The sequence below is a fragment of the Capra hircus genome, chromosome 20, assembly GCF_001704415.2.
Source record: "Capra hircus breed San Clemente chromosome 20, ASM170441v1, whole genome shotgun sequence".
NCBI lineage: Eukaryota > Metazoa > Chordata > Mammalia > Artiodactyla > Bovidae > Capra > Capra hircus.
The window spans coordinates 25,261,060-25,286,337 of record NC_030827.1 but is presented as its reverse complement, the minus strand read 5'-3'; the positions used below and the strand labels follow the sequence as shown (position 1 = coordinate 25,286,337).

At 39.9% G+C, this 25,278-nt stretch overlaps 1 protein-coding gene across 3 annotated transcripts in view; it reads right to left on the bottom strand.

Moving 5' to 3' along the window:
- The window catches only part of ARL15 (ADP ribosylation factor like GTPase 15), a 491,463-nt gene that overhangs the window by 26,926 nt on the left and 439,259 nt on the right, over positions 1-25,278 (bottom strand). The window contains exons 5-6 of one of the 3 annotated variants that reach the window (XM_018065559.1): positions 5,153-5,351; positions 2,614-3,605 (exon numbers count right to left, since the gene is read on the bottom strand). In XM_018065559.1, coding sequence (XP_017921048.1) covers positions 5,199-5,351 — 153 coding nt within the window. In that variant the 3' untranslated portion in view covers positions 2,614-3,605; positions 5,153-5,198. Of the gene's footprint in view, positions 1-2,613; positions 5,352-25,278 lie in introns of those variants that run through there. The other 2 variants (XM_018065561.1, XM_013972780.2) reach the window with 2 other exon arrangements.

Here is a 25,278-nt window from a genome sequence, read left to right as displayed (position 1 = left end):
GGTTTTACGTCTTTCTCCAGAAACAGCGTTTTTCACAGGCTCCGTCTGAAGGAGGCCCCCCACCCCCCGCCACCCCATGTCTTCTGTAAGCTGTCCAGACATGGAGGCATCAGATCAGGTCTTCTAGTCATTCCTCTGCTTGCAAAGCAGTCATTTACAGGCGTTTGGTGTTTGGTCTGACGTCTTTTTGATGCCGAAGCTCTAGCCTTTGTCTCCGTGAGTCACTTGTCAGTAAAGGCTGTGGCACTCTAGGCTGGATTTCACACCTTCTGGAAGGGTTGCTTGTGATGTAAGTCATCTTAGGCTTCTTTGAAATGACCACCTCCCCCACCTCTCTATATGCCACAAGGAAATGGGAATGAGGAGGATCTGGGAATCTGATGCTTATTCAAGGCTTGTTTTCATTTCTCAGTATGTATCTTGTCCCCATGTGTTTGCAGCCAGGTTTTCCTCTCTGGATGCAATACTGTCAACTCACCTCCAAGGTTGTAACGTTGCTGCTAAAAAAGAACTTGGATGAATGATCTCTGTAGAGTATTTTGAGACTATCAGAATAAGAGGGAGAGGTTTTTGAATAAAGGAAGAAGGGAAAAGAAGAATTCATCATTCTTTGGTAGTTTGCAGATCACTTTCTCCCCCCAGAGGATCATTTCTTTAAAGTGCCACTTGTTGGCTATGCCCAAGTCCGTCACAGCTGTAGAGATGTGCACTGGAGCAGTACGGGGTCAGGAGTCAGACTGGGTCATAAACCAGGCTTGTCCCAGCAAGGCATGAAATCGAGAAGTCCTTTTCCTTATTCTCCAAACTGCACCAGTGACCTCACAAAGTATATACGGTAAGTGAAGCTGCTTTAAACTGCAAAGCCAAAAACTATTTCCTTCTGAAAATTCAAACTATTTCCTTCTGATTGTTCAAATTGCATATCCCATGGAAACTCCCTGCAATTTGAGGACTTGGGCAGGATAAAAATGTTGGGGTGAGCTAAGCCTAAGGACATCGCTGGTGGCCTTTCTAGTGTAGGACCCAGTGATCAGAGCCATCCTTGCGGAGCAGAGACGGGAATGTACAGAAAACGTGACAGAGGATTCATGCACTTTTTACTTCACCCTCTTTTGTAAGGAAAGAAGGATGTATATTGGAGAGATTCTCGGTGCCTTTTAAATCTTTTGCACTGGTTTTCACAGAACACCACTTCATGAAGAGGTTGTCACACACAGATGAATGCCCTGGATGGGAAGTCAGAAGTTCCAGCTCTCAGGAAACAGTAGGTGGAAGGAGAGTTTTTCATTCAAAGAATATGGGAAAAGGGGAGGGGAAACTGATATCCCATCTAAGGCTTCTGGGTCTCACAGGGATCCTTTTCATGTTCCTAAATCAGTCCAAGGGGGGTGGGGCAGGGTGCCAAAATGGGCTCATCAGTCACTCCCTGCATCCAAGCTGGAAAACATTTAACCCTGAGATGCAAATCATTTAATCATGCTGACTCAGTGGGGACCAAAAGTTGTGAACCCTTGGGATCCAGGAATTCCCAACATGATGTGATAATGCATTTCACAGCATGAACTTCAGATCTCTAGGACCCAGGCTGGGAAAAAGATGGCAGGGAATCTCCATTCTCCTAAAGTTTTATCCTTCCCTCAAAATGCATTGAAAAGGAGGGATCCCCAAGGGGAACTCCCACTTCCCGCCCCCTCCACATATCTTTTTCTTTCTGTTTGCACCATTAGGTCAGGAGGTTAATGAAAATGCACTCTAAAATTATAAAGAGGATAAAGCCAGGCATGAATATTAGATTTCCACTGGAGTCTGAATATTCCATCTGCACAGTTTTAAGAAAACCCCATTTGCTGCAAATCTTACAGCTTTGTCCACATTTTGCTTGGATATGTCTGAAGTGCTTAGGAATTTGGTAAATGCTAATTGCCTACCTTGGAAACAAAACCAGGAAGGCTGGTTGGTTCCTAGCTTAGACATGACGTGTTGTAAGCTTTCTGTGCAGTTGAATAATCTGTCAGGATAATGTTGGGACCAAACAAGAGTTGGGGATTGTATTTTTCATTTTCTATCATGTATTTTTCCCCTCCCTTTTTTCTTTAGCTTCTTCATCCATCTATCTTTTAATTTTTCTTTTACAGAATACTCTTACCCTTAAGGATGGACCTGTAAATACACAGCATTTCCTCTTGAGTCACTTAAAAATACTTACTTCTTTGGGGCATCAATCCACATTAAAGGACAAGATTCATTGCACCAAACAGCTACTCTTAGAAAGTTGCTTTTACAACAAATATTATAAAATGATGCTTTGATTGAAGGATGACATCTGACATTAACGTCTCGATTGTGCTCACTCATTCTGAAGGAATGGCTCCAATGAAAGTAAATTGCTGCCGAAGACAAACCAACTGGAAAAGACCCTTGTGCTTTTTTTTTTCCCTTTCTTTTTTTGTCTCTTAAGGTTTTCACAATGGCTTCAAAGGCAATGTGAATTAATCATTTGTTTTGACCCAAGAGCGGCAGAACTTATTTTGAAGACTTAAACAGGCAACACAAATGTAAACAGAAATCTGGGACTCCCAAATGCTAAAGTTGGAAGGAGTCAGTCTGAAAACATCAATTCTACTCAGCGTTTATTTTCACTTGAAGAGAGTGGAAATCATATAAATCACGGACAAAACGAGTTCTTCTTGCCTGGCAATTGTCCACACGAATCTGTTAACCTTTAAGTATAGATACAGAATTTTTTAATAGAAAGACAGGGCAATATGGCAGTTAGTTAGCAACTGATACTGTAAACTACAGGAGATACAAAGTTCTGTCATATAAATTAATTGCCATTACAAAAAGGCAACTGCTTGAGCTAAGAAGGTACAAAAACTGGTAACTTCCATAAATATAACAAGAAGCTAAGTGAAGAAATACATAACAGACTGTTTTTCCTATATAATATTCAAATATGCAAACTAAGACACCTGTGGCACTTTACATGAAAGTGGGAATATGACAGACCACGCACGCCACCCTCCCACCCACCCATGTCCGTCCAAGCCCCCTCCCCTCCCACCAAGTGGATTTCCCAAACACAGCAAATTCTAGGGTTACAAGGACAGGATGCCGCATGGAAGCAGCAAGACGGCGAGCTCTGAACTGCTAGACAAAGAGGGAGCCTTATTGACAGTTGTAAAGCATTAGGCGTCAGACAGAAACTTGTCAAAAACAGCTGTTGTTGGGTACTGATTGATAATGTTTTCATTCTGACGGCTGAGACACTGCAGACAGTCGTGGGTCTGAGAAGAAGCCCATCCCTGGCGCACACATGAACATACACACAGATAACGGGAAGTCATTTAACAGATGGCTTAGGAGCACTCAGCTACGCTATCTTAGAAAGACAACATTCTACATTTAATGAACTTGCAGAGAAAGCAACGCCTAATAATCATTTATTTTTCATGGAAGATGAGCACAACAGGACAAAACAGAAGCAGGAATTGTGCAAGTGGTCATCGGAAAAAAAGTTTTGTGCTGCTCATGGGTTACATTTTAAAAATATTCCAGGATGCTGCAGACCAAATCTGAATATGAATCTTTTCTGATCCATTTCACTAAAAAAAAAAAAAGAAAGCTTACAAGAAGTGTTCGACGTTTCAAAGGTAATGATTTCCTTAAAATTTACCCACAAGATCAAACCACAAAAACTGTATCTGAATGACATATATCTTCTGGAGAATTACAAGGTATTACATCACCTTGTAATAGAATGCAAGTCTGTGGTATTTGGGAATCAGTCAATGGAAAAAAAATTCCAAACATGTTGTTATTGCTCAGGTGAAAGGAGCAGTTTTCTCTCATTTGTTCACTTTGCAGTTTAAATGGTCAAAAATCTACAAAATGTGCCAAAGGGTATTTTATCCATTAACTTCAGTATCCATAGATTATTCCTGATTTAGAAAAAGTCAAAGGTGCCAAAACTTGGTAAAACTGTACATTTATCTCTGTGTAATTTTATCATTTAAACTAAATGCAAAAAACAAAACAAAACAAAAAAACCGTTCCAAAGACTGAATCTAGGCCTTAAAATTATTTGCTGCAGCCCTAGCACATTTTTAAGGGCATACTGAAACCCCTGAAAATAGAGGTTTATAATAGAAATACTGATAGACCTTTAATTACTGGATGGAGACATTGACAGACTCCATTAAACTACATTAGCACTTACTGAATGACTACACAGATGATTCTGCCTTTATTATCTTTGTCAAATCCACACCAGCTTAAGCCCTAGCCAGTATAAACTATACTTCATTTGGCTGTTTTTAAAAAGTTTTGTCTATTATTTTAAAAATTACTTTCTCTATTTAGATCAGACATAAGATTTTTAGAAAAAGATTTTCAGAAACATATTACACTGCAGCTTGACTTAATGTTGAGTAATTTTTCCATTAAAAAAATATTTGAGGACTTGATGAAATAGTAATCAGTGATTCATGCACTGTGCCTAAATTTCCTCTCTTCTCAAAAAAGGAAATAATATCTTTGCTCTTAACAAAGAGTGGACTGAGGGAGAGGGGACTGAGGGAGACTTTAGATGTAAAAAAAAAAAAAAATTAGGCATCTTGTCTTTAAGTTCTTTGAAGTCAATTTTACTATGGCAAGGATATTCCTTTCTGATAAGGTGATTAACTGAAGTTTCTGGTGCTTATTTTTTCCCATATGCTGTAAGGCCAGTACACAAAGAACTTAAAAAAAGATAAAACCACCAAGAGACTTTGAAAATGATACACATATTATGGGGAATGCCAGTCACACAACACTCTACCCCAAACCCAGGGTAAACGAGCCAAGGTTCTCAGTCTCCCTGAGTCCTCTAAGGGATTGATTTCTATGAGCCACAAATTCCATCCATTTTAGCACAGAGAAGAGCCGCTTAGAACAACAGAAGGAAGAGACATGAGGTGAAGATAATTAGTGGTAAACAGAGAATAAATTCTCTCTCAGTAGTGTGTACTTGACGGTAATGCCGATGGTAAGTCACCTGATTTACAGAATATTCACTTTAATAGAGAAATGAGAGTTTGAGATAACTGGAAGGAAACAGATCTGAAGCCATTACAGTCTTGATACCAAAATAAAATTAAAAGGGGAAACTAACATGATAGGTTCAAGGCCTTGTGGGAACCCATTTTCTTCACCAGATTTCACATTCTTACAGCTTCATGGTCCTTTTCTTCTAACAAATTTATCAGCTGAGAGAAGCTGTCTTTCAGTGCCTCCATGTCATCCAGTGAGCAGGGCTGCAGAATCCAGCGTTTTCCACGTGCAAGTGGTTCAAGTTCAAAATATTTTTTGACCTTAATTGGGGGGAGGGAGAGAAACAGATTATTAATTACATCAGAGTCTTTCTCTTACTGAAATTTTTTGAGTTATGAAGTAGGGGAATTTTAAGAAGCTATGTGAACTTGATGTTCAGGACTTTCTAGAAACCCATCTGCAGCTGTGGTTATAATAGGGGTTATATGTTGTGACCCGCGAGTGTTTTCTTTAGGGGTGAATGAACTGCTTGCAAGCTACCATTCCACCCATTCACTTAACAGCATGGGAGGTCTGATAAAGTCTGAGAAAGAATTATATGTACTACGGCACAGGTCAAAAATACACAGGAGAACACCAAAAAGTTGCAATTCAATCAAAGTAATTCTAGCAGAATGCCTTTCATTATATCACCTTGCTAACTTATTAAACTGGTGACAGCCAATAATATGTACACTATCAATTACACAAGACAATTATTTTGATCAAACATACACACAACAAAAAAAATATAATTTAAATAAGCCTTTGTCTCTCTCATTTAAATATGTGTCTCTGGCATGTGTTTCTGAGACCCGGGAAAGTGGTTTTCTAGTTAAGAGATGGAAAGCGACTGCATGTACACGCATATATATACTTATATAAATATGCATACATACATAAAGTCTCTTAGCTTTCTTTTCCTCCCAGTCATGAATTTTCAGGGAGAAAAAAAAATCAAGACTTTATAACTGTTATGTGGGGTGTAGCATGTGCTATTGGAAAAACCTATTCTACTATGAACTGGTCACAAGTCACTCTTCGTGTGTACGAGGTAGGATACTGACCAACAGCATACAGGGTTACCAACTCAGGACAGCAAATAAATATCAATGGTTTCCAGAAGTATTGATGATGTTTCTCTCAAAGGGTATGATAAAGTACAAAGTTCATGAAGCTACATACACACATATACATGCACACACACTGTATCACACAAGAACAGGGTACTGTATTTTGGCGGCAGGGTTTACAGTATATCAAACCCAATGAGTAGCAACAACAGAAGAAGTATCATTCAAAGACGTTCTTTGTCAACACACTGAGTTAAATCCCATGTGCCATGGAGTTACCACTTGCCAAGGTGTTACCTTAATCAATACCTTGACCCAGAAAAAAAAAAGGTGTTCCAATCTTATGCCACTTCCAAATGTGGTTTCATTTTGACTTTATCAACACAAGTACCAGACTACTGTTAACAGCAGAGATATTCCATTCAAAGTGGTATTAATATGTGTGTACACTTTTTATGTAAGAAGATATAAATAACACTAAGCTTTTATGGTACTTTAGGAATCCCAAATATGCTAACACTTTACAGTTCAAGTGTGTCCCAAAAGTCCTTCAAGAGATGTCTGCAAATTCATAATAAATACTCCTCCTAACAACAACCACAAAAAGTCCTTGAGAATGGAAGGACTCTCATTAATTCTGATTCTGAAGAGTAATGGAAAGCTCATTTACAGATCAGAAAATGGGGCCATGACTTCAGAACAATTTTTGGCTAAGGTATTTTACAAATACGAGGAATTCTCCCTTATGGAAAATGTAAGGTTCATTCTTTTAGTTTTTTAGGGCAGTGAAAATGACTTACTTCAATAAGAATCTGAAATTGCTTGTGCAAAGACCAGGACCAAGAACCCAGTTTACCTCCTCAAGGGAGGGAGGGGCTGCTGGTCTGTGGACCAAGGGAGCGGTGGGCTGGCATGGGGTGAGAAGAGCAGGCAGGAGCGACAGGTGGGGGACATGTTCAAATCGACAGCTAGAAGGAGGAGCTGGCTGCTCTAAGGAGTTTAAAATCAGAGGCTAGTCTCTTTGATTATGCCACAAAGAGGGCTTCAGGTTGTGTCACAGAGGGAAGGTGTGCTTATGGTGCAATATGCTACTTGATCAACGATGCCTCTCATCAAGAGTGGACAGTGTGTCGGGTGCAAATCTGGTACAGGAAGGAAGCTGTACCCTTGTCACACTGTATAACTTCAAATCTAAAAGAACAGCACTTTAAACATTGCTAATAACCGAGAAGAGGACTAGTGGCAAGAAATCCAGTAATATTAAAGGCTAACACAGTATGTGCATATTACTAACACTACTTCCGCCAAATGGTTCATTTAAAAATTCACAGAATTCATCCTAGTAGCGTATTAACAGGTAATTTAAAAACAATGTTAGGAATAAATGTAGATAATTATAAAATATTGATATTACAAAACGTGATATTTGACAGTATGGATCAGATACAAAAGCACAATACGGATTTTAGCTACTAGGCAACGGAAAATATAGTCTATGATGCAGGCACACTTGGAAGATAATAAAGATGTCCAAAGGTTTCAGAAGTTGTTCCTGCTGAATATTAACTATGAGAAGGAAATGGAAGCTTTGATTACAGGGTGGTCACCAGATGAAGGAGCCTACTGGTGTTAAGCCGACAACTATGGCGGGTAACCTGAGATTTTCAGATCTGTAACCTAAGTGGGTATCTAATTCTCCCATATTCACTTTCAGTTCAGTTCAGTTCAGTTCAGTTGCTCAGTCGTGTCCGACTCTTTGTGACCCCATGGACCGCAGCAGGCCGGGCCTCCCTGTCCATCACCAACTCCCAGAGTTTACTCAAACTCATGTCCATTGACTAGCTAACGCCATCCAACCATCTCATCATCTGTCATCCCTTTCTCATCCTGCCTTCAATCTTTCCCAGCATCAGGGTCTTTTCAAATGAATCAGTTCTTTGCATCAGGTAGTCCAAGTATTGGAGTTTCAGCTTCAGCATCAGTCCTTCCAATGAATATCAAGGACTGATTTCCTTTAGGATGGACTGGTTGGATCTCCTTGCAGTCCAAGGGACTCTCAAGAGTCTTCTCCAACACCACAGTTCAAAAGCATCAGTTCTTCAGATCTGTAACCTAACTGGATATGTAATTCTCCTATATTCACTTTACTGGTATCCAAATGACTCCACACCACTCTACATTTACAATATTTAAAAAACAAGTGTGGCATTCCAATGATATTCAAGTACAGCAAGTGACTGTGTTTGCTGTGGGAACATAGCTTTTCCCTATTCAGAGTTTTATGTTCCTAAACACAGAGTACAATACAAAAGAGTGGAAGATGAAGACAATGTTCTGTCTTGAACTTTTTCTTCAGGATAAACTTTTTATTTTGTTTTCCTATATTAATCTGAAGAGCACATTTTACCACCTCCCCCCAATACTACAATAAAAATTACCTACTCACACACTCAACTTGTCCACATCGCTTTTTCTGTCCTACATGCCAGAGCATGATTGTAAAGAAAGGTGTTTAAGTTTGACCAACATAAATCATATGCTTACATATCATATTCAAGGTTAAAAAAACTGCCTGTGATGCAGAGATCTGTTTTTTATGATGAACATCATTTTTTAAAGGTCATTTTCTTATCAAAATAAACATTTAAAAAATGACAAGAGAAATGAACCCAACTCTTTTTGACTGCTTTATCAGCTGCTTAAATGTCATGGCTAACTGGAAACTGCTGGAATTAGGAGCTGGTGGTTGTTTCACATTGGCTTCTGGCAATGGCACTTGGGGCAATGACATCAGAATACAGCTGCCTGGCAACCTGCGGTCATTGAGCTATTTTCGGGATGGCCACAGAGAGTGGGCATTTGTCAGTGGCCATGAATCCACCCTAGAGATAGGAAAACAAAGCCACCATAAGTTGCCAACCTATTTTAGCCTGGCATCAGGGCCCTTTCTTCCTTCACAAAACTGTGGGGTGACCTGCATTATTGCATCCCATTATCCACACATCACATTGACTGTAAAGTCCTAATAGAACAGGGACAAATCGGTACCCTCTCGTTGCTGCTAACTGTAGCAGCTGTTAAACCTGTGACACGTTGCATAGCACAGGAGACCCCCTAGTTGGGTGGGAGATGTCTTTCATGTGTCCTTGAGTGGAGAAGTAACAAAAGAATTCTTTCATATGTAACGAACCTCTAATGAGGTTATAATGATATTCACTGTTTTCCCTATCTTGCCCTTACTTCAAAAAACATGTTCAAAAATTTTATTTTGGGGACTTCTCTTGTGGTCAGTGGCTAAGACTCTGTATTCCCAATGCATGGGGCCTGGGTTCAATTCCTGGTCAGAAACTAGATCCCACACACTGCAACTAAGAGTTGACATGACACAACTAAGGATCCCATGTGCCACAACAAAGATTTCACGTGCTACAACGAAGACCTGGTACAGCCAAACAAATAAATATTTTTTAAAAATTTTATTTTTAATTCCTGCAAACATGTTGTGACCAAATTTCTGGAAGTCATGTAAACAGTTTCTGAACCATAAAGATAGGTCTTTCCTTTTTAAAAACCTGCAAATCTTATTTATAATGATAAGCTGCTTGTTTTTCTTCTGTTTTTGTTATGACACCATGTAAGTAGTGCATGGTCAGAGTTGGCTTCGTCTTCCTTTAAACACTTTTGGGGAGCAGGGTCTACACCCAGGTTACATGGAGTTGCTTTGTAAGCTCAGATATTTACAAACAGTACTTTGACCCACATTCATGTCTGTCAAGGTGTGACAACTTTTTAGGATATGTGGGACTCTGTTGTGTACCTTAGAATATGCCACCCCTACTCCTAGTGAATGCAATGCCATTAGTACCAACCAGTCCCTGCTATAGCTAAAAGAATACTTCCCCCTCGCATGTCCAGAATATCACCTGGCGTAGTCCTGCTCCTGCAGGAATCTCTTGCCCCTGTCTGGAGCGATTCGCTTATTTTTCCATACTTTCACCACTAGAGATAGAAGCTGGATATTTTCTTTCTTCTTTTTTTTAAATTGCTTTTTTAAGTCACACACTATTGTTATTGAAGTCACTCAGTCGTGTCCGACTCTCTGCGACCCCATGGACTGTAGCCTACAGGGCTCCTCTGTCCATTGGATTTTCCAGGCAAGAGTACTAGAGTGTGGTTCATATCCGGGTGCTCCCCCCACCCCCGCCCCGCCAAAAAAAAGAGTACTAGAGTGGGTTGCCATTTCCTTCTCCAGGGAGCTAGATATTTTCTACCCTGCTGCTTCCCCAGATCCCCATCTACACACAATACATATGTTCTCTCTGCAGGAAACTAGCTGATTACAGTGGACCTCTCATTGCTTAGGGGTGGAGGTGGTAGGGTGAGGAGCTGAATAAGGAGGTTTGGAAATCTGCATCCTGAAAGCTGGCTTCCCATAGCTTCAGTCATTCAACCCCTACTTCTTGAATGAGCCTGGAGAGGTTGCTCTAATGAGCTACCTGTGCCAGCGCTCCCCCTGCTAAGATACAGGGTCCCACTGATTCAAGAGAATATTGTAAAGCAAAAACAAAGCAAAACAGAAACAACAGCCTGACAAGGGAATGGTCCTCGCCATTTGTGTTTTCAGATTACAAGTCCCCTCCTCATTCCTGGCCTCTTGGTGGCCATGTACAGCTTAGTGCTGACCACTTTACGAAAGGCTTTTTCACTCAGAGCACTACAATTCTATCTCAGCTGAAAGTATGAAAAGTGACTGATTCAAATAAAGAGGGATATGACTATTTGGAATAATTCTGAAATCATGTACATCAATTTGAGTAAGAAGAATCTTGGTAGAAGACTGTTAAAGAAAACTTTAGGAATAAAGGTGCCTTCTTTCTTCATCTTTTGTGAAGGAATCAGGACTCACGGAGTCTAGGCTGACAGCTGCAGCTCCTTCCAAACCAACAGTGACAGGTCAACAGGTAAGACAGACAGTAAAGACGACAGGGTGAGGATTGTCAACAAAATTCAGAAAGCTGGGAAAAAACTGCAGTTAGTGGATTTGCTGGGTAGAAGGGAACGCTGGAGGATGATGCGAGAGAACACAACTCATGTCACTGTCCTGAATTCAGTGGATTCAACAGGATTTCTTCGTCACAGCAATGTGTCCACTGCATGGTCTTTAAAGAGAACTGCATGAATAATGTTTTTTTTGAGACAGGTTCATACTGATTCTTAACTCTTTGATAAAAGTATGGTAAGGGATAAATTAAAAGTTTGGGATTAATAGATACATACTACTATAAATAAAATAAACAAGGACCTGGTATGTAGTACAGAGAACTCTATTTGTTACTTTGTAATAACTTAGAAAATATTAAAAAGAATATATATGTGTGTATATTAAGAGTGTACATTTAATGCACACATTAAATATATATGTGTATATATATCACTTTGCCGTACACCTGAAACTAACATAACATTATAAATCAACTGTACTTCAATTACAGGTTTCCCTGGTGGCTCAGATGTAAAAGAATCTGCCTGCAATGCAGGAGACCTGGGTTCAATCCCTGGGTTGGGTGATCCCCTGGAGAAGGGAATGAAACCCCACTCAAGTATTCTTGCCTGGAGAATTTCAGGGACAGAGGAGCTTGGCAGGCTACAGTCCATGGGATTGCAAAAAGTTGGACACAACTGAGCAACCAACACACACACACTCTCCCTCTCTCTCTCTCTCTCTCTCTCTCTCTCTCTCGCTCTCTCGCTCTCGCTCTCGCTTTCTCGTTCTCTCTCTCCAATTAAAAAAAAAAAAGTTCTGTCTGGATGATAAATTTACCCCAGGGCTCCAATTAAGAAAGGATGCAAAGAAAGCCTGAATGTATTATAAACTTTGTAGGAGACTGTCCATGACTGTTAAAAAGGGAGTGGGACTTGCCTTGGCTACAATCTAGCTCCTTCCTGCAGCCACTCACTGTATTCATATGTCACACTGGGGAAGAACCTTTGTATTTAAATATTGACTCTGTGCGTTCTCTTTCCAACTCCCGACACAAGGATGTTGAATCATAGGGGTCAAGAAATTGGCCATGGTTTGGAGTATTTACACCATGGAAATCTGCAAGAGTACCAAACTAGGACTTTTTCTTTCTAGAGAATTGGTTGTTAAACTCTTACTAGCACATCACTAAGTACATGCATCTTGTATGAATGTTTGCAAAGGGGTTCTCCAGCTTAGCTTTTTTTTTTCACTGCAGAAGTTCATGGAACAGGTTTCACTTGGTAACCTTCAACAAAGTCAAAGAGAACTTTGCCCAAGCCATGGCTCCAGGACGGGGTCTGGAGATGAAGTGGCTGGGCATCATTAAGATTCTTTGGAGTGCATTCTTGGCAGCTGGTTCAAAGAAAGGTTAGTCTAGAGAGAGCAGCACCAGCTGTTCTCCTTTTCATTGTACTGCTTGCAGGATTCTTAGAAAGGCACTAAATGTGTCATTAAAGGTAGAAATAAGCAATACAAGTAAAACCAATTTGCCACGGTCCCGAAGGTATTACTACATAGAATAGATATTATTTCTTTTTACCGTAATAGGGACCAGAAAATGACAACTTGATGCTAACCAATATGACAATATTACTTTGGGGTTTATGTTTATAATGGACAATTGGTTTCAAGAACACTGGGTGTAAAAAAAAAGTGTAGTTCTGATAATATGGCTTGTTTCTTAAGCAAAGTGCGGCATGTCTGACCTTGGAATAATTAAAAACCAGACAAATGACTGCAGGTTATGACCTGTGATTGAGCCTCACCCTTATTAGAAGTCTTCTTGCCCAGGCAGTAACCTCTATGTGTACAGAATGCTGTATGTTGTGATAGTAATTATATAGAGATCCGGTATTTCACTGCACAGGAGGATTTAGCCTTCCCCAGAAGAGCCAAATAAAATCATCCCATTTGCTTTGGTAGTGAGATTTAGGACCTGAAAAACATTCTTATTTGTGTTTAATTTGTTAACCTGGAATTACAGAACAAATTACATCTATTTTCTCTTTTTTGATATATCTGGGGGTAGAGTGATTATTTACTTAGCCCCAAAGTTTCCCAGCAGATCATCACCGTAAAAGGCATAGATTTAGATAGGAGTGCTTCCTGTGTTTGGGGAGCAATGAAATACACCCGGTCTCTCCATCTATACCCTTCTCTACTCCAGTTATCCTACCCGGCCCGCTGTAGCTGGGGTGATTCCTGCACACGGGCTTTGCTCCGGCTCTCGCTTCCCACCCCAGATGCCTCCATCCACAGGTGGGGAGAGTCACCTCTGAAGATGCAGATGTCTTCCTGTCATCCCAAGGGGAAGCTCTAATGTTATAGAAGAAACTTTCCAAAGTGACCTTAGTCACAGTAGCCACCACTGGTTGCCTCCTCAGCACTTAGGCACTATGAATTCCCTGTAAATAAAGTTTTATTGGAACACAGTCATGCTTATTCAGTTATTTATGGCTGCTTTCATGACACAATGGCAAAGGTGAGTCATTTCCACAGAGACAGTGTGTCCTGCACAGCCTAGAAGAGTTACTATCTGGCCCTTTAGAGAAAAAAAATTGCCAAGCCCTGGCTACAGCCTCCTGCAGCTTCCTGCTCTGTCCAGCAGAGGCTCGAGGAGCGCTTGGCAGGGGCCTCAGTGTGACCTGGCTTGCCAGCCCTCCTCTCCACTGTGCCTCACACTTTAGGGGGACAGAGAAGTTGGCTTTTATAACCTGGCCAAGATCCACTTACAACTTCAGATGTTTTCAATTGTGGTCTAGCAGACAGAAGGGTCATCTCTCAGCAAAGCACCCCTTCTTTCCTCTCTGGGTTCAGCCTGGGTTTCTTTCATGCGGAGACTTCCTAAAGGCCACAGGATCTCCAGCTTGTGGGGTAACCTGTCAGTCTGAGGGGTTTTGGTGCTCTTAGGATGGTTTTTAGTGCACAGAAATACCAGTTATTGTTACTCTGCAGTTTTAAAAGATACTATACCGTTTATTAAATTTATAGTATCTGAAATGTAGTTTTTGTTGACGCTATTACAGTTAACTTAAAAATCTTAATACTCTATCTATACATTTGTTAAGTTTTAACAAATACATTCAAAAAACTTGAATTACTGTTTAGGTCCATTTCAAAACTTCATTTATAAATGTGATATATTCAGTTTTCTCTTTAAGCATTAGAATATTCTATTTACAAGTTTAAATTCTCATACCTCTCTACATAGGAGGCCAATTCTGATCACTTACATATTTTAAATTAAATTGTACCTGCTTTTTTTCACTTAGCATAGTGCTTTCAAGGCTCACCATGTACAGCATACATCAGTCCTTCATCCCTTTTTACAGCTGAATGTTATATTATATGCATATGCTATATATTGTTTATCCAGGTTCACCAGCTGATGGACATTTGCGTTTCTTCTGCTTTTCGACAATTATGAATTCAGTTATATGAACCATTACTTTCTCTTTAACACAGACATTATCAATAATTATACAAATTAATAGGTTAAGATATTCAGACTCACTGGGGATGAAGCAGGTCCACGAGTTTAATGTGAATTTCATTTTCACCCAGATTCACTAGGATCTTCTAGTTTTACTAAGGCCACACAGATTTTGGATAGTTATTCGCTAATTTTTTCCATACGTATGGGTCAGTTCCTTGAGGGTACAGACAGTGACAAAATGATTTTGTATCCTCTAATGTACCCAGTACAATGTCAGACATAAGTGTACTCAGTACAACGAAGCTATAATGATAAGGGCAACACAATATGTAGTATATTTCATCCCATATTAAAATGCTAGTAAAGGAGAGAGACTAAATATTGGAGAGAAGTCACCACTCTTCACAATTAATTAGGCTAAGGCTTAGAAGGTGGGATTTCATGAACAGTTTCAAAACTGTAGGCCTAAGTGATTTAAACTCTAATATATACAAATGCCTGCAGGCAGCTGCAGTGAATTGTTGTGCAAACAGAAAAGTAAACAGCCTATCATGGAAAACAGAACCCCGTCCAGAAATCCCAAGACCCACAGGACACTTACGTTTTGAGCTATGCCTTTAATCTATGTCCAAATAAAGCAACTAATTTCTATCTCAGAGAATGGAAAGCATTGACGTATGCAGAAAGAGAAGCATCAGGACACTTGTCTTTGCATGCAGGTGCAGGCATCGGACTTTTCAATACCATCTATAACACAGCCATTAATCGAAGAGGCAGCCAGTTTCCAACAGCTCGCCATTTTCTTTTTTCTCTTTTCTCCTTCCTTTATTTCACTCTTTCCAAACAGCATTCATTTTGGATGCCAAGCACTTTTAGGATGTTACACTTGCTTCCACATCTTCTATGTTTGGGAGAATACTCATTACGATTTATTTTTATTTCAAGAAGGTAAATATTATAAGTAGGAAAAAAATCTATCTATGAAAAACTTTCTCCTGGCAAGAGAATATGGTTGTTTAGTCCTACCTATATGAATGAGAGCTAGTCAAGTATGTACTAGACAGGAAGGAGAGTTAATGAGTGAAAGCCCCAAACACATCAGAGACAGCCAATTAGCTTGTCTGAAACACAGGCTTGTAAAGCTATCAGTAACTTATAAAATGGTCTGCTACACACGAGGAAAATGTTGTTTAAATGGCTTGCTTAACTAGATGCATTCTCCATGAAATTGATTCTTTTAAGGTTATTTTTTTTTAACTTAATACTCATTAACTGTGTATATTGAAATGGCTGAGTGGGTGGGGGGGGGGGTGGATAGACACCCTGCTACTGTAAAGCGCATGTTGAAGATATGAATTTCATAGTTTATGAAGTTAAGAGGTATTGGGGAAAAAAAAAAACAAACCTCATCTATTACCAACAATTGTGTCTGCCTCAGTATTGAAATGGATCAATTCAATTAGATTATTCCTCCTCTGCCTAGCTAAAGACTTAGACGGGGACTGGTAGATGTGCTCGGAGGACCTTCCAATCTGAGAATTTATGCTTTTGTGTTACAAAACTGCATGCTTTTCCACCATAGCCTGTGATTTTGCAAAATGGTATGAGAGAAAGAAGACCCCGAGCCTGGTATATTTCAAATCTAACATGTGCCTCAGAGTGCACATCAAATTTCATCCCCTAAAGACTGACTTTACTAAAACATTCGCAGTAACTTGATGTTACCTGACACATGAATGACAATGATTATACTATTTCACACTTCAAATGTTTTTGAAAAACACTCTTGTATATTTTTAAATTGGTTTCTGGCCATGCCTCATACTCAGTTTTTCCTGTTACATAAGTCTCCATGCCATAAATACACCTTGATCAATGGTTATCTGATCAGACAAGCAGGAGGACATGCTTTGATTTTTCAAGGTGCAACTTCTTGCTTATTCAATATTGGTACCCTAATGTGCTTCAATAAACCACTATCAGTTGGCCAACTCAAAGGATTCTTTGACTCGACAAAATATCAGGAAAAAATATATTTATGCAATGGTTAAGACACAGAAATCTTTAAAATATAGTTTATATATTCTGGTTTATTTGGCTTTTATAATGGACTTAATGTGTCCCCTTACCTCAGTGTCACAGTTGTGAGGTGCAAGAAAGCAACAGCAGAAGCAACAAATCAAAATATTAATATATGGAACCCAAATAAACATGTTTAATATTGGACTTGTGGTACTATGGCAGCATGCTGTCCTAACAACAACAACATTTAGACGTTGGAGCAGATTCAAATTCTTGGGCCTTAAACAGGAGACAGACAAATATGGCAAGCCATGCATTGCTCAGCCGCCAATGGAGGGTGCCAGTGGCCCTGTCCAGATGCAGAGATATTCAAAGGATATTCCTGTCAGCAGCTTGTCCTCTGGCTCCAGCAAGGAGCCACCATGGAAACACTGGGAGGAAAAGAGAAAACAGGAAGGCGTGGCGAGATGGGGGAGAAAGGCAGAAAAAGCTGACAGCCGCCTCAGTCGCACATCTGAGCAAGGGGAACAGGTAACAAACGGCCTGTGACAAACTGCCATGCTGTTAGTCACAGGGAGAGAATTTCTTTTCCTGCTGGCAATACAGTCAGGAGCCTAAGATTCTGGCAACCGAGAAACATGAGCTTGGAAAGAGGCTTGCAGGCAGCCTGAGGAAAGAAAAGCTAAGTGGTAATCTGTCCTGAGGAATTTTAGCCAAAAAAGCCCACACAGGACTAGCTGAACTCGGAATAAAGCCTGTGAAATACAAGTCTGGAGAACATTACAATCAGACATAAAGAGAATACCAGAAATGAAGGTTCAAAAACCAATTGACTGGATTTACCACAGCATTGTTAGTGTGGCCTTGAGTCCTTGTTGTCAGCCCAGGACTAGTCCAAACCATTAGCTCTCAACTGGGGAGAAGAGATGAGACAACTATTTCCTTACCTATCCACTTCACCCACCCAGGGAAATTAAGCAACATCAGGAGGTATTTTTGATTGTCACAACTTGGCAGAGGGCGGTTGGGAAGCAGGTAAAGGGGATTCTTGCTACAGGCATATAGTAGGTGATAGTCAGGGATACTGCCAAGCACCCTAACATACACGGGACAGCGTCCGCCTCCCCTCAACAAAGCGCTATCCACCCCAGACATCAGCAATGCTGAGGCAGAACAATTCCACTCTGAACTGATTTTTTAAAGGCAAAAATCAAAGAAGAAAGCCCCGTTAATGATTCAATGCATGGTTTATCAACATGAACCATCAGGCTCCTTCCCTGGAATCAGGAGATTTAGCAACTGGACTGGAAAGCTCCCCACGGAGGAGCACCGAAGGTCGATGGGACGTACTCTCTGTCCTCCTTTCTTTTTCAAAGTAGAAGTCACTCGATCTTGGTAGGGGACCAGTGAGAATGTCAAACTGGCCTGAAACAAGTGCTAGAAAGAAGCAGTCACATTTCTCTCACTCTCCACATTCCCTGTTTTGAGCTCTGGGGATACAAAGGTCCACAGTTCAAGTCCCAGGCCTCATGGAGTTTACCCAGCAGTGGAAGAAACGGACAGATACTAAGTGAATATGTAAGTAAATGAAGTCCAGTGAAAAATAAGTGCCATGAAGAAAAAGGAGGCATGACAGAAATAATAACATTTGCCATATAACTGATCCAAAAGAGGGACTGGTGGTGTAATACGAGTTAAAAATCAAGCAGTCACAAAGGAAGACAAGTGTTTAGCTGGTTTCAAAACAAAATTTCATACAGTTACGACCAAAACTCTCTCAATTAACCTCCACTTAATTGTCTAGGATTAGCTGACTCTTCATCACCCTAATACAAGACAAGGATTAAAGCTGTCTACACAGTCAACATCCATGCCTGGTGGATACAACACTGGAATGACGAGACTATACCCTTGATGCTCAAGATGGGGGCAGTTGATGCTCATGACTGGGGCTGACTGCTCTCTGGCACATCTGCTCATTTCTGCTCCTGAGTTATTCATAATTCTGTACTAAGGCAATCAGACTTGTCATTATCATTAAGTAATCTTGTTAAATGTGACACTAATGAGTGAAATGTGAACCTGAAAGGGGAATTTCTATTTCTACAGAAAACTAAATGGGACGGGTTCAAAGAAATCAAGAAAAAAGAGTCACTAAAAACAAACTGCTGTGGAATTAGATTTAGGTAAGATAACTCTAAAGGAATGGGAGGGAATGGGGAAGATAGCTCAAGTGTTTTTAACTATGGTTCCACTTTAAGCAAACAGGAGCTGAAAATCATAAGGAAGGATTGTGTTTTGTGCAGGAAATGTAATACAGAACTCTGACTAGTGGCCACATACTCAGAGAAAAGGCCTTGGACCAATATCAAAAGGTCAGTACCATTTGTATGTTTTAACTCAAATTATTTAGGGTATATATTTTATTTTTTTAATGACAAGATACTTTAACCAGTTCTTGATTATCAGTTCAGATCAGTCTGGATAAGAGAGCTTCTAACTGTATATTTCAAATCACACATTTTCTTCTGTCTGAATCAAAAACCTTCTCAGAGGGGAAGTCATTAACACCCATTTCAGTCTGAGTAAAGAGTGTTGCATAAAATCATATCCACTGTCAGAATCAATATTAGAGTCTATCACCTCAAATCCTCTTGTGAAAGAAAGTACAGTATAAATAAATAAAATTAAAATACTCAAATCCGTACTCACACATACCCACACCCCTGCAGTCTCCTACAGAAACAGTCTTATTTGTGAAAGCAAATTACAGTTAAAACTGGATTCCTCATTATTAAATATAATATCCTTAAAAAATAATAAACATTGAGGGTTTGGATCTAGATGGTACAGTAAGAGGTTATAGAGTTCATCTCCTCCCATGAACACATCAAAAATATTTCGATATCTGGAACAGTTCTCACTGAAAACTAACCAGAAGCTGGCAGAAGGACTCTACAACTAAGGCTATAAGAAAGATACTCAGGTGACTGAGGAGGAAGGAAAGGAAAGCGATCAGGTTGTGATCTGTGCCTCTGGGAGGAAATTCAGAAGAAAGAGATTACAAGGGTGGACAGTTGCCCTGGGGAGTGAGCCATGTTGGGTGTCCCAGTCCACCTGGCTTTTTGGAAGACTACTGAGACCAGCAGAAGGACTGTGGGAAGCCTGAATGCTGCTCCTGAGACACACACAGGGCTTGCCCTGGGGCAGGGTGGAGAGAGGTCTGCTGTAGGATGCTGGCTTTCCCATGACTCCCTAGGGCTGTAAGCTCCAGCATGAGCTGAGTCAGCTCTGGCCCCGATCACTCCATGTCACAGCATGGCACTGCATCTGGGGTGGCCAAGACTGGAGAAAAGATTCTATCTTGGAATGCAGAGAGAATTAACATCTATCCTCAAACCATTTCCAAAAAATTGAAGAGGATGGAACACTCACAAATTCATTCTATGAGGCCATCATTACTCTAATACCAAAAACAGAGAGACATTACAAAGAAAGAAAATTAATAGGCCAATATCTTTGATGAATATAGATGCAAAAATCTCCAAGATACAGTAAGTTCTTTACATGAGTTCTGTTTGGAGAGTGTGTTCTTAAGTCCAATGGCTTCTAAAGTCTGACAAAATTAGTGTAGGTGCCCAACGAACACAATCAGCTATATAGTACTGTACTATAATAGCTTTATAACACTTTTCATACATATAATACATAAACAACACAAAAATAAAAACATTTTTAGTCTTACAGTACAGTACTCTGAAAAGTACAATAGTACAATAGCTGGAATACAGGGGCTGGCATCAAGCGAACAGGCAAGAAGAGCTACTGACTAGAGGAGGGAGGAGATGTGGGAGATTCTAGAGCTGAAAGATTGTCAGCAATAGCAGACAGAGGGCAAGCTACAACTTCACTCACACCTTACAGGACTTCCCTGATAGCTAAGTTGGTAAAGAATCTGCCTGCAATGCAGGTGACCAGGGTGTGATTCCTGGGTCAGGAAGATCCGCTGGAGAAAGGATAGGCTACCCACTCCAGTATTCTTGGGCTTCTCTTGTGGCTCAGCTGGTAAAGAATCTGCCCTCAATGAGGGAGACCTGGGTTCAATCCCTGGGTTGGGAAGATCCCCTGAAGAAGGGAAAGGCTACCCACTCCAGTATTCTGGCCTGGAGAATTCTACGGACTGTATAGTCCATGGGATTGCAAAGAGTCAGACACTACTGACCGACTTTTCACTTCACTTACATGACTGGACATGTGAATGCTCATCTGCATCTTTGAAAGTTCACAACTTAAAGGTTCATTTGTAGGGGACTTTCTGTATTAGCAAAATGATTCCAACAATATGCAAAAATGATCACATACTATGATCAAGTTGAATTTATTCCAAAGATCCAGGAATGGTTCAGTATCCATAGTATTAGAAGTCCTAGCCACAACAATCAGACAAAACAAGGCATTCAAACTGGAAAGGAAGAAGTAGAATTGTCACTATTTGAAGATACCATGATATTTCATATAGAAAATCCGGAAGTATCCACCCTAAAACTATTAGAATCAGTCAGTAAATGAATTCAGTGAAGTTGAAAGATATAAGATTAATATACAGACATGTGTCTCTTTTCTACATCATAATTCTAATGAATTATTCAACAGAGAATTTTTTTTTTAAATCTTGTTTAAAATCGCAGGAGGAAGAACACTTAGGAATAAACTTAACCAAGGAGGAGAAAGACCTATACTCTGAAAACTATAAAACACTGGTGTCGGAAATTAAAGATGATACAAAGAACTGGAAAGATATATACTGTGCTCTTGGATGGTAAGGATTAATATTGTTAAAAGCAATCTATAGATTTAGTGCAACCCCTACCAAAATGTCCCATGATATTTTTCAAAGAACTGGAACAAACAGTTCTAAAATTAAATGAAATCACAAAAGGCCCAGAATTGCCATAGTAATACTGAGAAAAAAGAACAAAGCTGGAGGTATCACCCTCTCAGACTTCAGACTATATGACAAAGCTTAAGTAGTCAAAACAGCATACTCCTGGCACAAAAACAGACACACAGATCAATGAAATAGAATACAGAGGCCTGAAATAAATTCATATGTCTAAAGTCAATGAATCTACAACAAAGGAGGCATGAATATACAATGGAGGAAAGACAGTCTCTTAAGTGGTGCTGGGAAAACTGGACAGTTTACATGTAAAACAGTGAAATTAGAACATTTCCTCACATGATATATAAGAACAAACTCAAAATGGATTAAAGACCTAAGAAGACCAGAAACCATAAAACTTCTGGAAGAAAACACAGGCAGAACACTGGGCATAAATTGTAACAATTTTCTTTTGGATCTATCTCCAAAGGCAAAAGAAATAAAAACAAAAATAAACAAATGGGACCTAATTAAACTTAGAAGCTTTTGTAAAGCAAGGGAAACCATGGAAAAAACAAACAAAAAAACACACTAAAGAATGGGAGAAAAATGCTTGCAAATTATATAACCAACAAGGAATTAATAACTAAAATATATAAACAGCTCATACAACTTCATACCAACCCCCTCCCCACACACACAAATAACCCAGTTTAAAAAAATGAGCAGAAGACCCAAACAGACATTTCTCCAACGAAGACATACAGATGACCAACAGGCACATGAAAAGATGTTCAACACTGCTAATTATAAGGGAAATACAAATCAAAACAATGAGAATCACTTCACAGAGTTCCAAACGGCTACATCAGAAAGAACACCTAGGGATTTCTTGGCAGTCCACTGGTTAAGACTTTACCTTCCAATGCAGGAGACGCAGGTTTGATCCCTGGACAGGGAGCTAAGACCCCACATGCCTCATGGCCAGAAAGCCAAAACATAAAACAGAAGCAGTATTGCAATAAATGTGATAAAGACTTTAGAAAAGAACAAGGATGTGGAGAAAAGGGAACCCCTGTACACTGCTGGTGGGAACACAAACTGGTGCAGCTATTGTGGAAAGCAGTATGGAGGGTTCTCAAAAAACAAACACAGAACTAACATGACACAGCAATTCCACCACTGAGCATATATCTGGAAAAATGAAAACACTAATTTGAAAAGATACATGTACAACAAAGTTCATAGCAGCACTATTTACAATCCCCAAGATATGGAAGAAACCCAAAGCCATCATGAGCCTACTGAATAAAGATGTGGTATACATGTAAAATAGCAGCAGCAGCAGTATCTTCCCTGGTGGCTCAGAGGTTAAAGCATCTGCCTCCAATGCGGGAGACCTGGGTTCAATCCTTGGGTCGGGAAGATCCCCTGGAAAAGGAAATGGTAACCTACTCCAGTATTCTTGCCTGGAGAATCCCATGGATGGAGAAGCCTGGTAGGCTACAGTCCATGGGGTCGCAAAGAGTCAGACACAACCGAGCGACTTCACTTACTTACTTACTTATACATGTATAATGGAATATTACTCAGCCATAAAAAGGAATGAAATTCTTCCATCTGTGCAATGTGGAAGGACTAGAGAATATTATGCTTAGTGAAATAAGTCAGAGAAAGACTAATATTGCATGATATCACTAATATTCAAAAGCAGAGACATTACTTTGCCAACTAAGGTCCATCTAGTCAAGGGTATGCTTTTTCCTGTGGTCATGTATGGATGTGAGAGTTGGACTGTGAAGAAGGCTGAGCACCGAAGAATTGATGCTTTTGAACTGTGGTGTTGGAGAAGACTCTTGAGAGTCCCTTGGACTGCAAGGAGATCCAACCAGTCCATTCTGAAGGAGATCAACCCTGGGATTTCTTTGGAAGGAATGATGCTAAAGCTGAAGCTCCAGTACTTTGACCACCTCATGCGAAGAGCTGACTCATTGGAAAAGACTCTGATGCTGGGAGGGATTGGGGGCAGGAGGAGAAGGGGACAACAGAGGATGAGATGGCTGGATGGCATCATTGACTCGATGGACGTGAGTCTGAGTGAACTCTGGGAGATGGTGATGGACAGGGAGGTCTGGCGTGCTGTGATTCATGGGGTCGCAAAGAGTCGGACACGACTGAGCGACTGAACTGAACTGAACTGAACTGAAAAAAATAATGAAAGTTAATGTATATAGCAAAGCAGAAACAGACTCACAGATTAAAAATATCTAACAAACTAGTGGCTCCCAGTGGGGAGAGGGATGTGGGAGTGCCACATTATGGGCATGGAATTAAGAGATACAATGTACAGAATGGAGAACTATACCCATCATCTTATAAACCTTTTAATGGAGTATAACCTAAAAATACTGAATCACTTATGTTGTTCACTTGAAACTAATGTAATATTATAAATCAATTGATAATACCTTGATAAAAAAGTGTAAATGATAAAGATGTTCTTTAAAAAAATTACATTATTTTCAATGCATTTGTAAAATATTTTCTAAATAGAACTTATTCCCATTTTCTAGACTCAGAATTATATAGCATATCCATCAGGAAAATTTTTTCCTGACCTTTTCTTAGCACATCCTTGACCACTGTCTCCTACACTTAACAGTTTTCTAGGGACTAGACAATATTAGTGTTTCTCACAGTAGTCCTATTTTACCCTAAAATTATTATGTTTCTTTCTACCCTTACCAAATGGACTTCTCCATCAGTAAGATGGCAATTCTACCAGAGCACTCGGAAACAACAATCATATGATGCCAATCCCTGACAAACGATGGCTGGTGCTAACAATTTTTCACTAGAAGTTAAGCATCAACAATAAAATAACGTAAAACGATGCAGGTAAATGACATTTACCTCTCTGAGTCCACAAATTTATTTTCAGTGAATGATATCTTGTCTTCATCATATTTAACATAAGGGGATCTAGACTTCAGAGTCCTCAATATATAGGGTTTGTAAATTTTAGGTGCCTATTTATGTCATCGAATCTTTTATACCAAAAGAGAAGATGAAATTACAGAGAAATAAGGATATGAGAAATAAATTCTTGCCTATTTGACTGCAGTTTCTTATCCAGACATAAAGTACATGTAACCTGCATGGTTACATGTTTAGTCACACAGTTTGCATAAAACATGTGGGCAAGTTGAATTCTCTTACAGCTGCTGAAACAGTTGAATTCTGACTTTTTATATAAAGCCACAGACACTAAGTATGTAGTCACCTGGTCAAAGGTGGACCTGCTTTTTGGTGCTGTTAGAAGGGATAACCTGACTTGATAAACTGTAAAGATGCCGGGTGTCTGGTATGACCTAAGGATGGCAAGGCTTGGATCAATAACTAAGAGCACTTGTTCTGGCATGACGCTTGCTGAGTTCTGACACGACCACTGACACTGTAAATCAATGCATAGCATATTTCCTACATAACCTGGAGAGAGAGAAGGAACCTGGACAGATAAACGTGTATCACACAGTGGGTGCAAGTTCTTCACATGAGATGGAAATGAACCAAATTAGCTGTTCCTTCTCCCTCCCTCACCCACCCCTTTCTCTGCCTCCTTCCTTCTCTCCATCCCCTCCTCCATCTCTCCCTCTTTCAATTTAGGATATTAAGCCAAGGACTTATTTAAAGCACTGAAAGACATAATTAACTAGCACTCATGAAATAATTGAAAAGAATTCCCTCAATGAGCAAATCACTCTATCCTTAC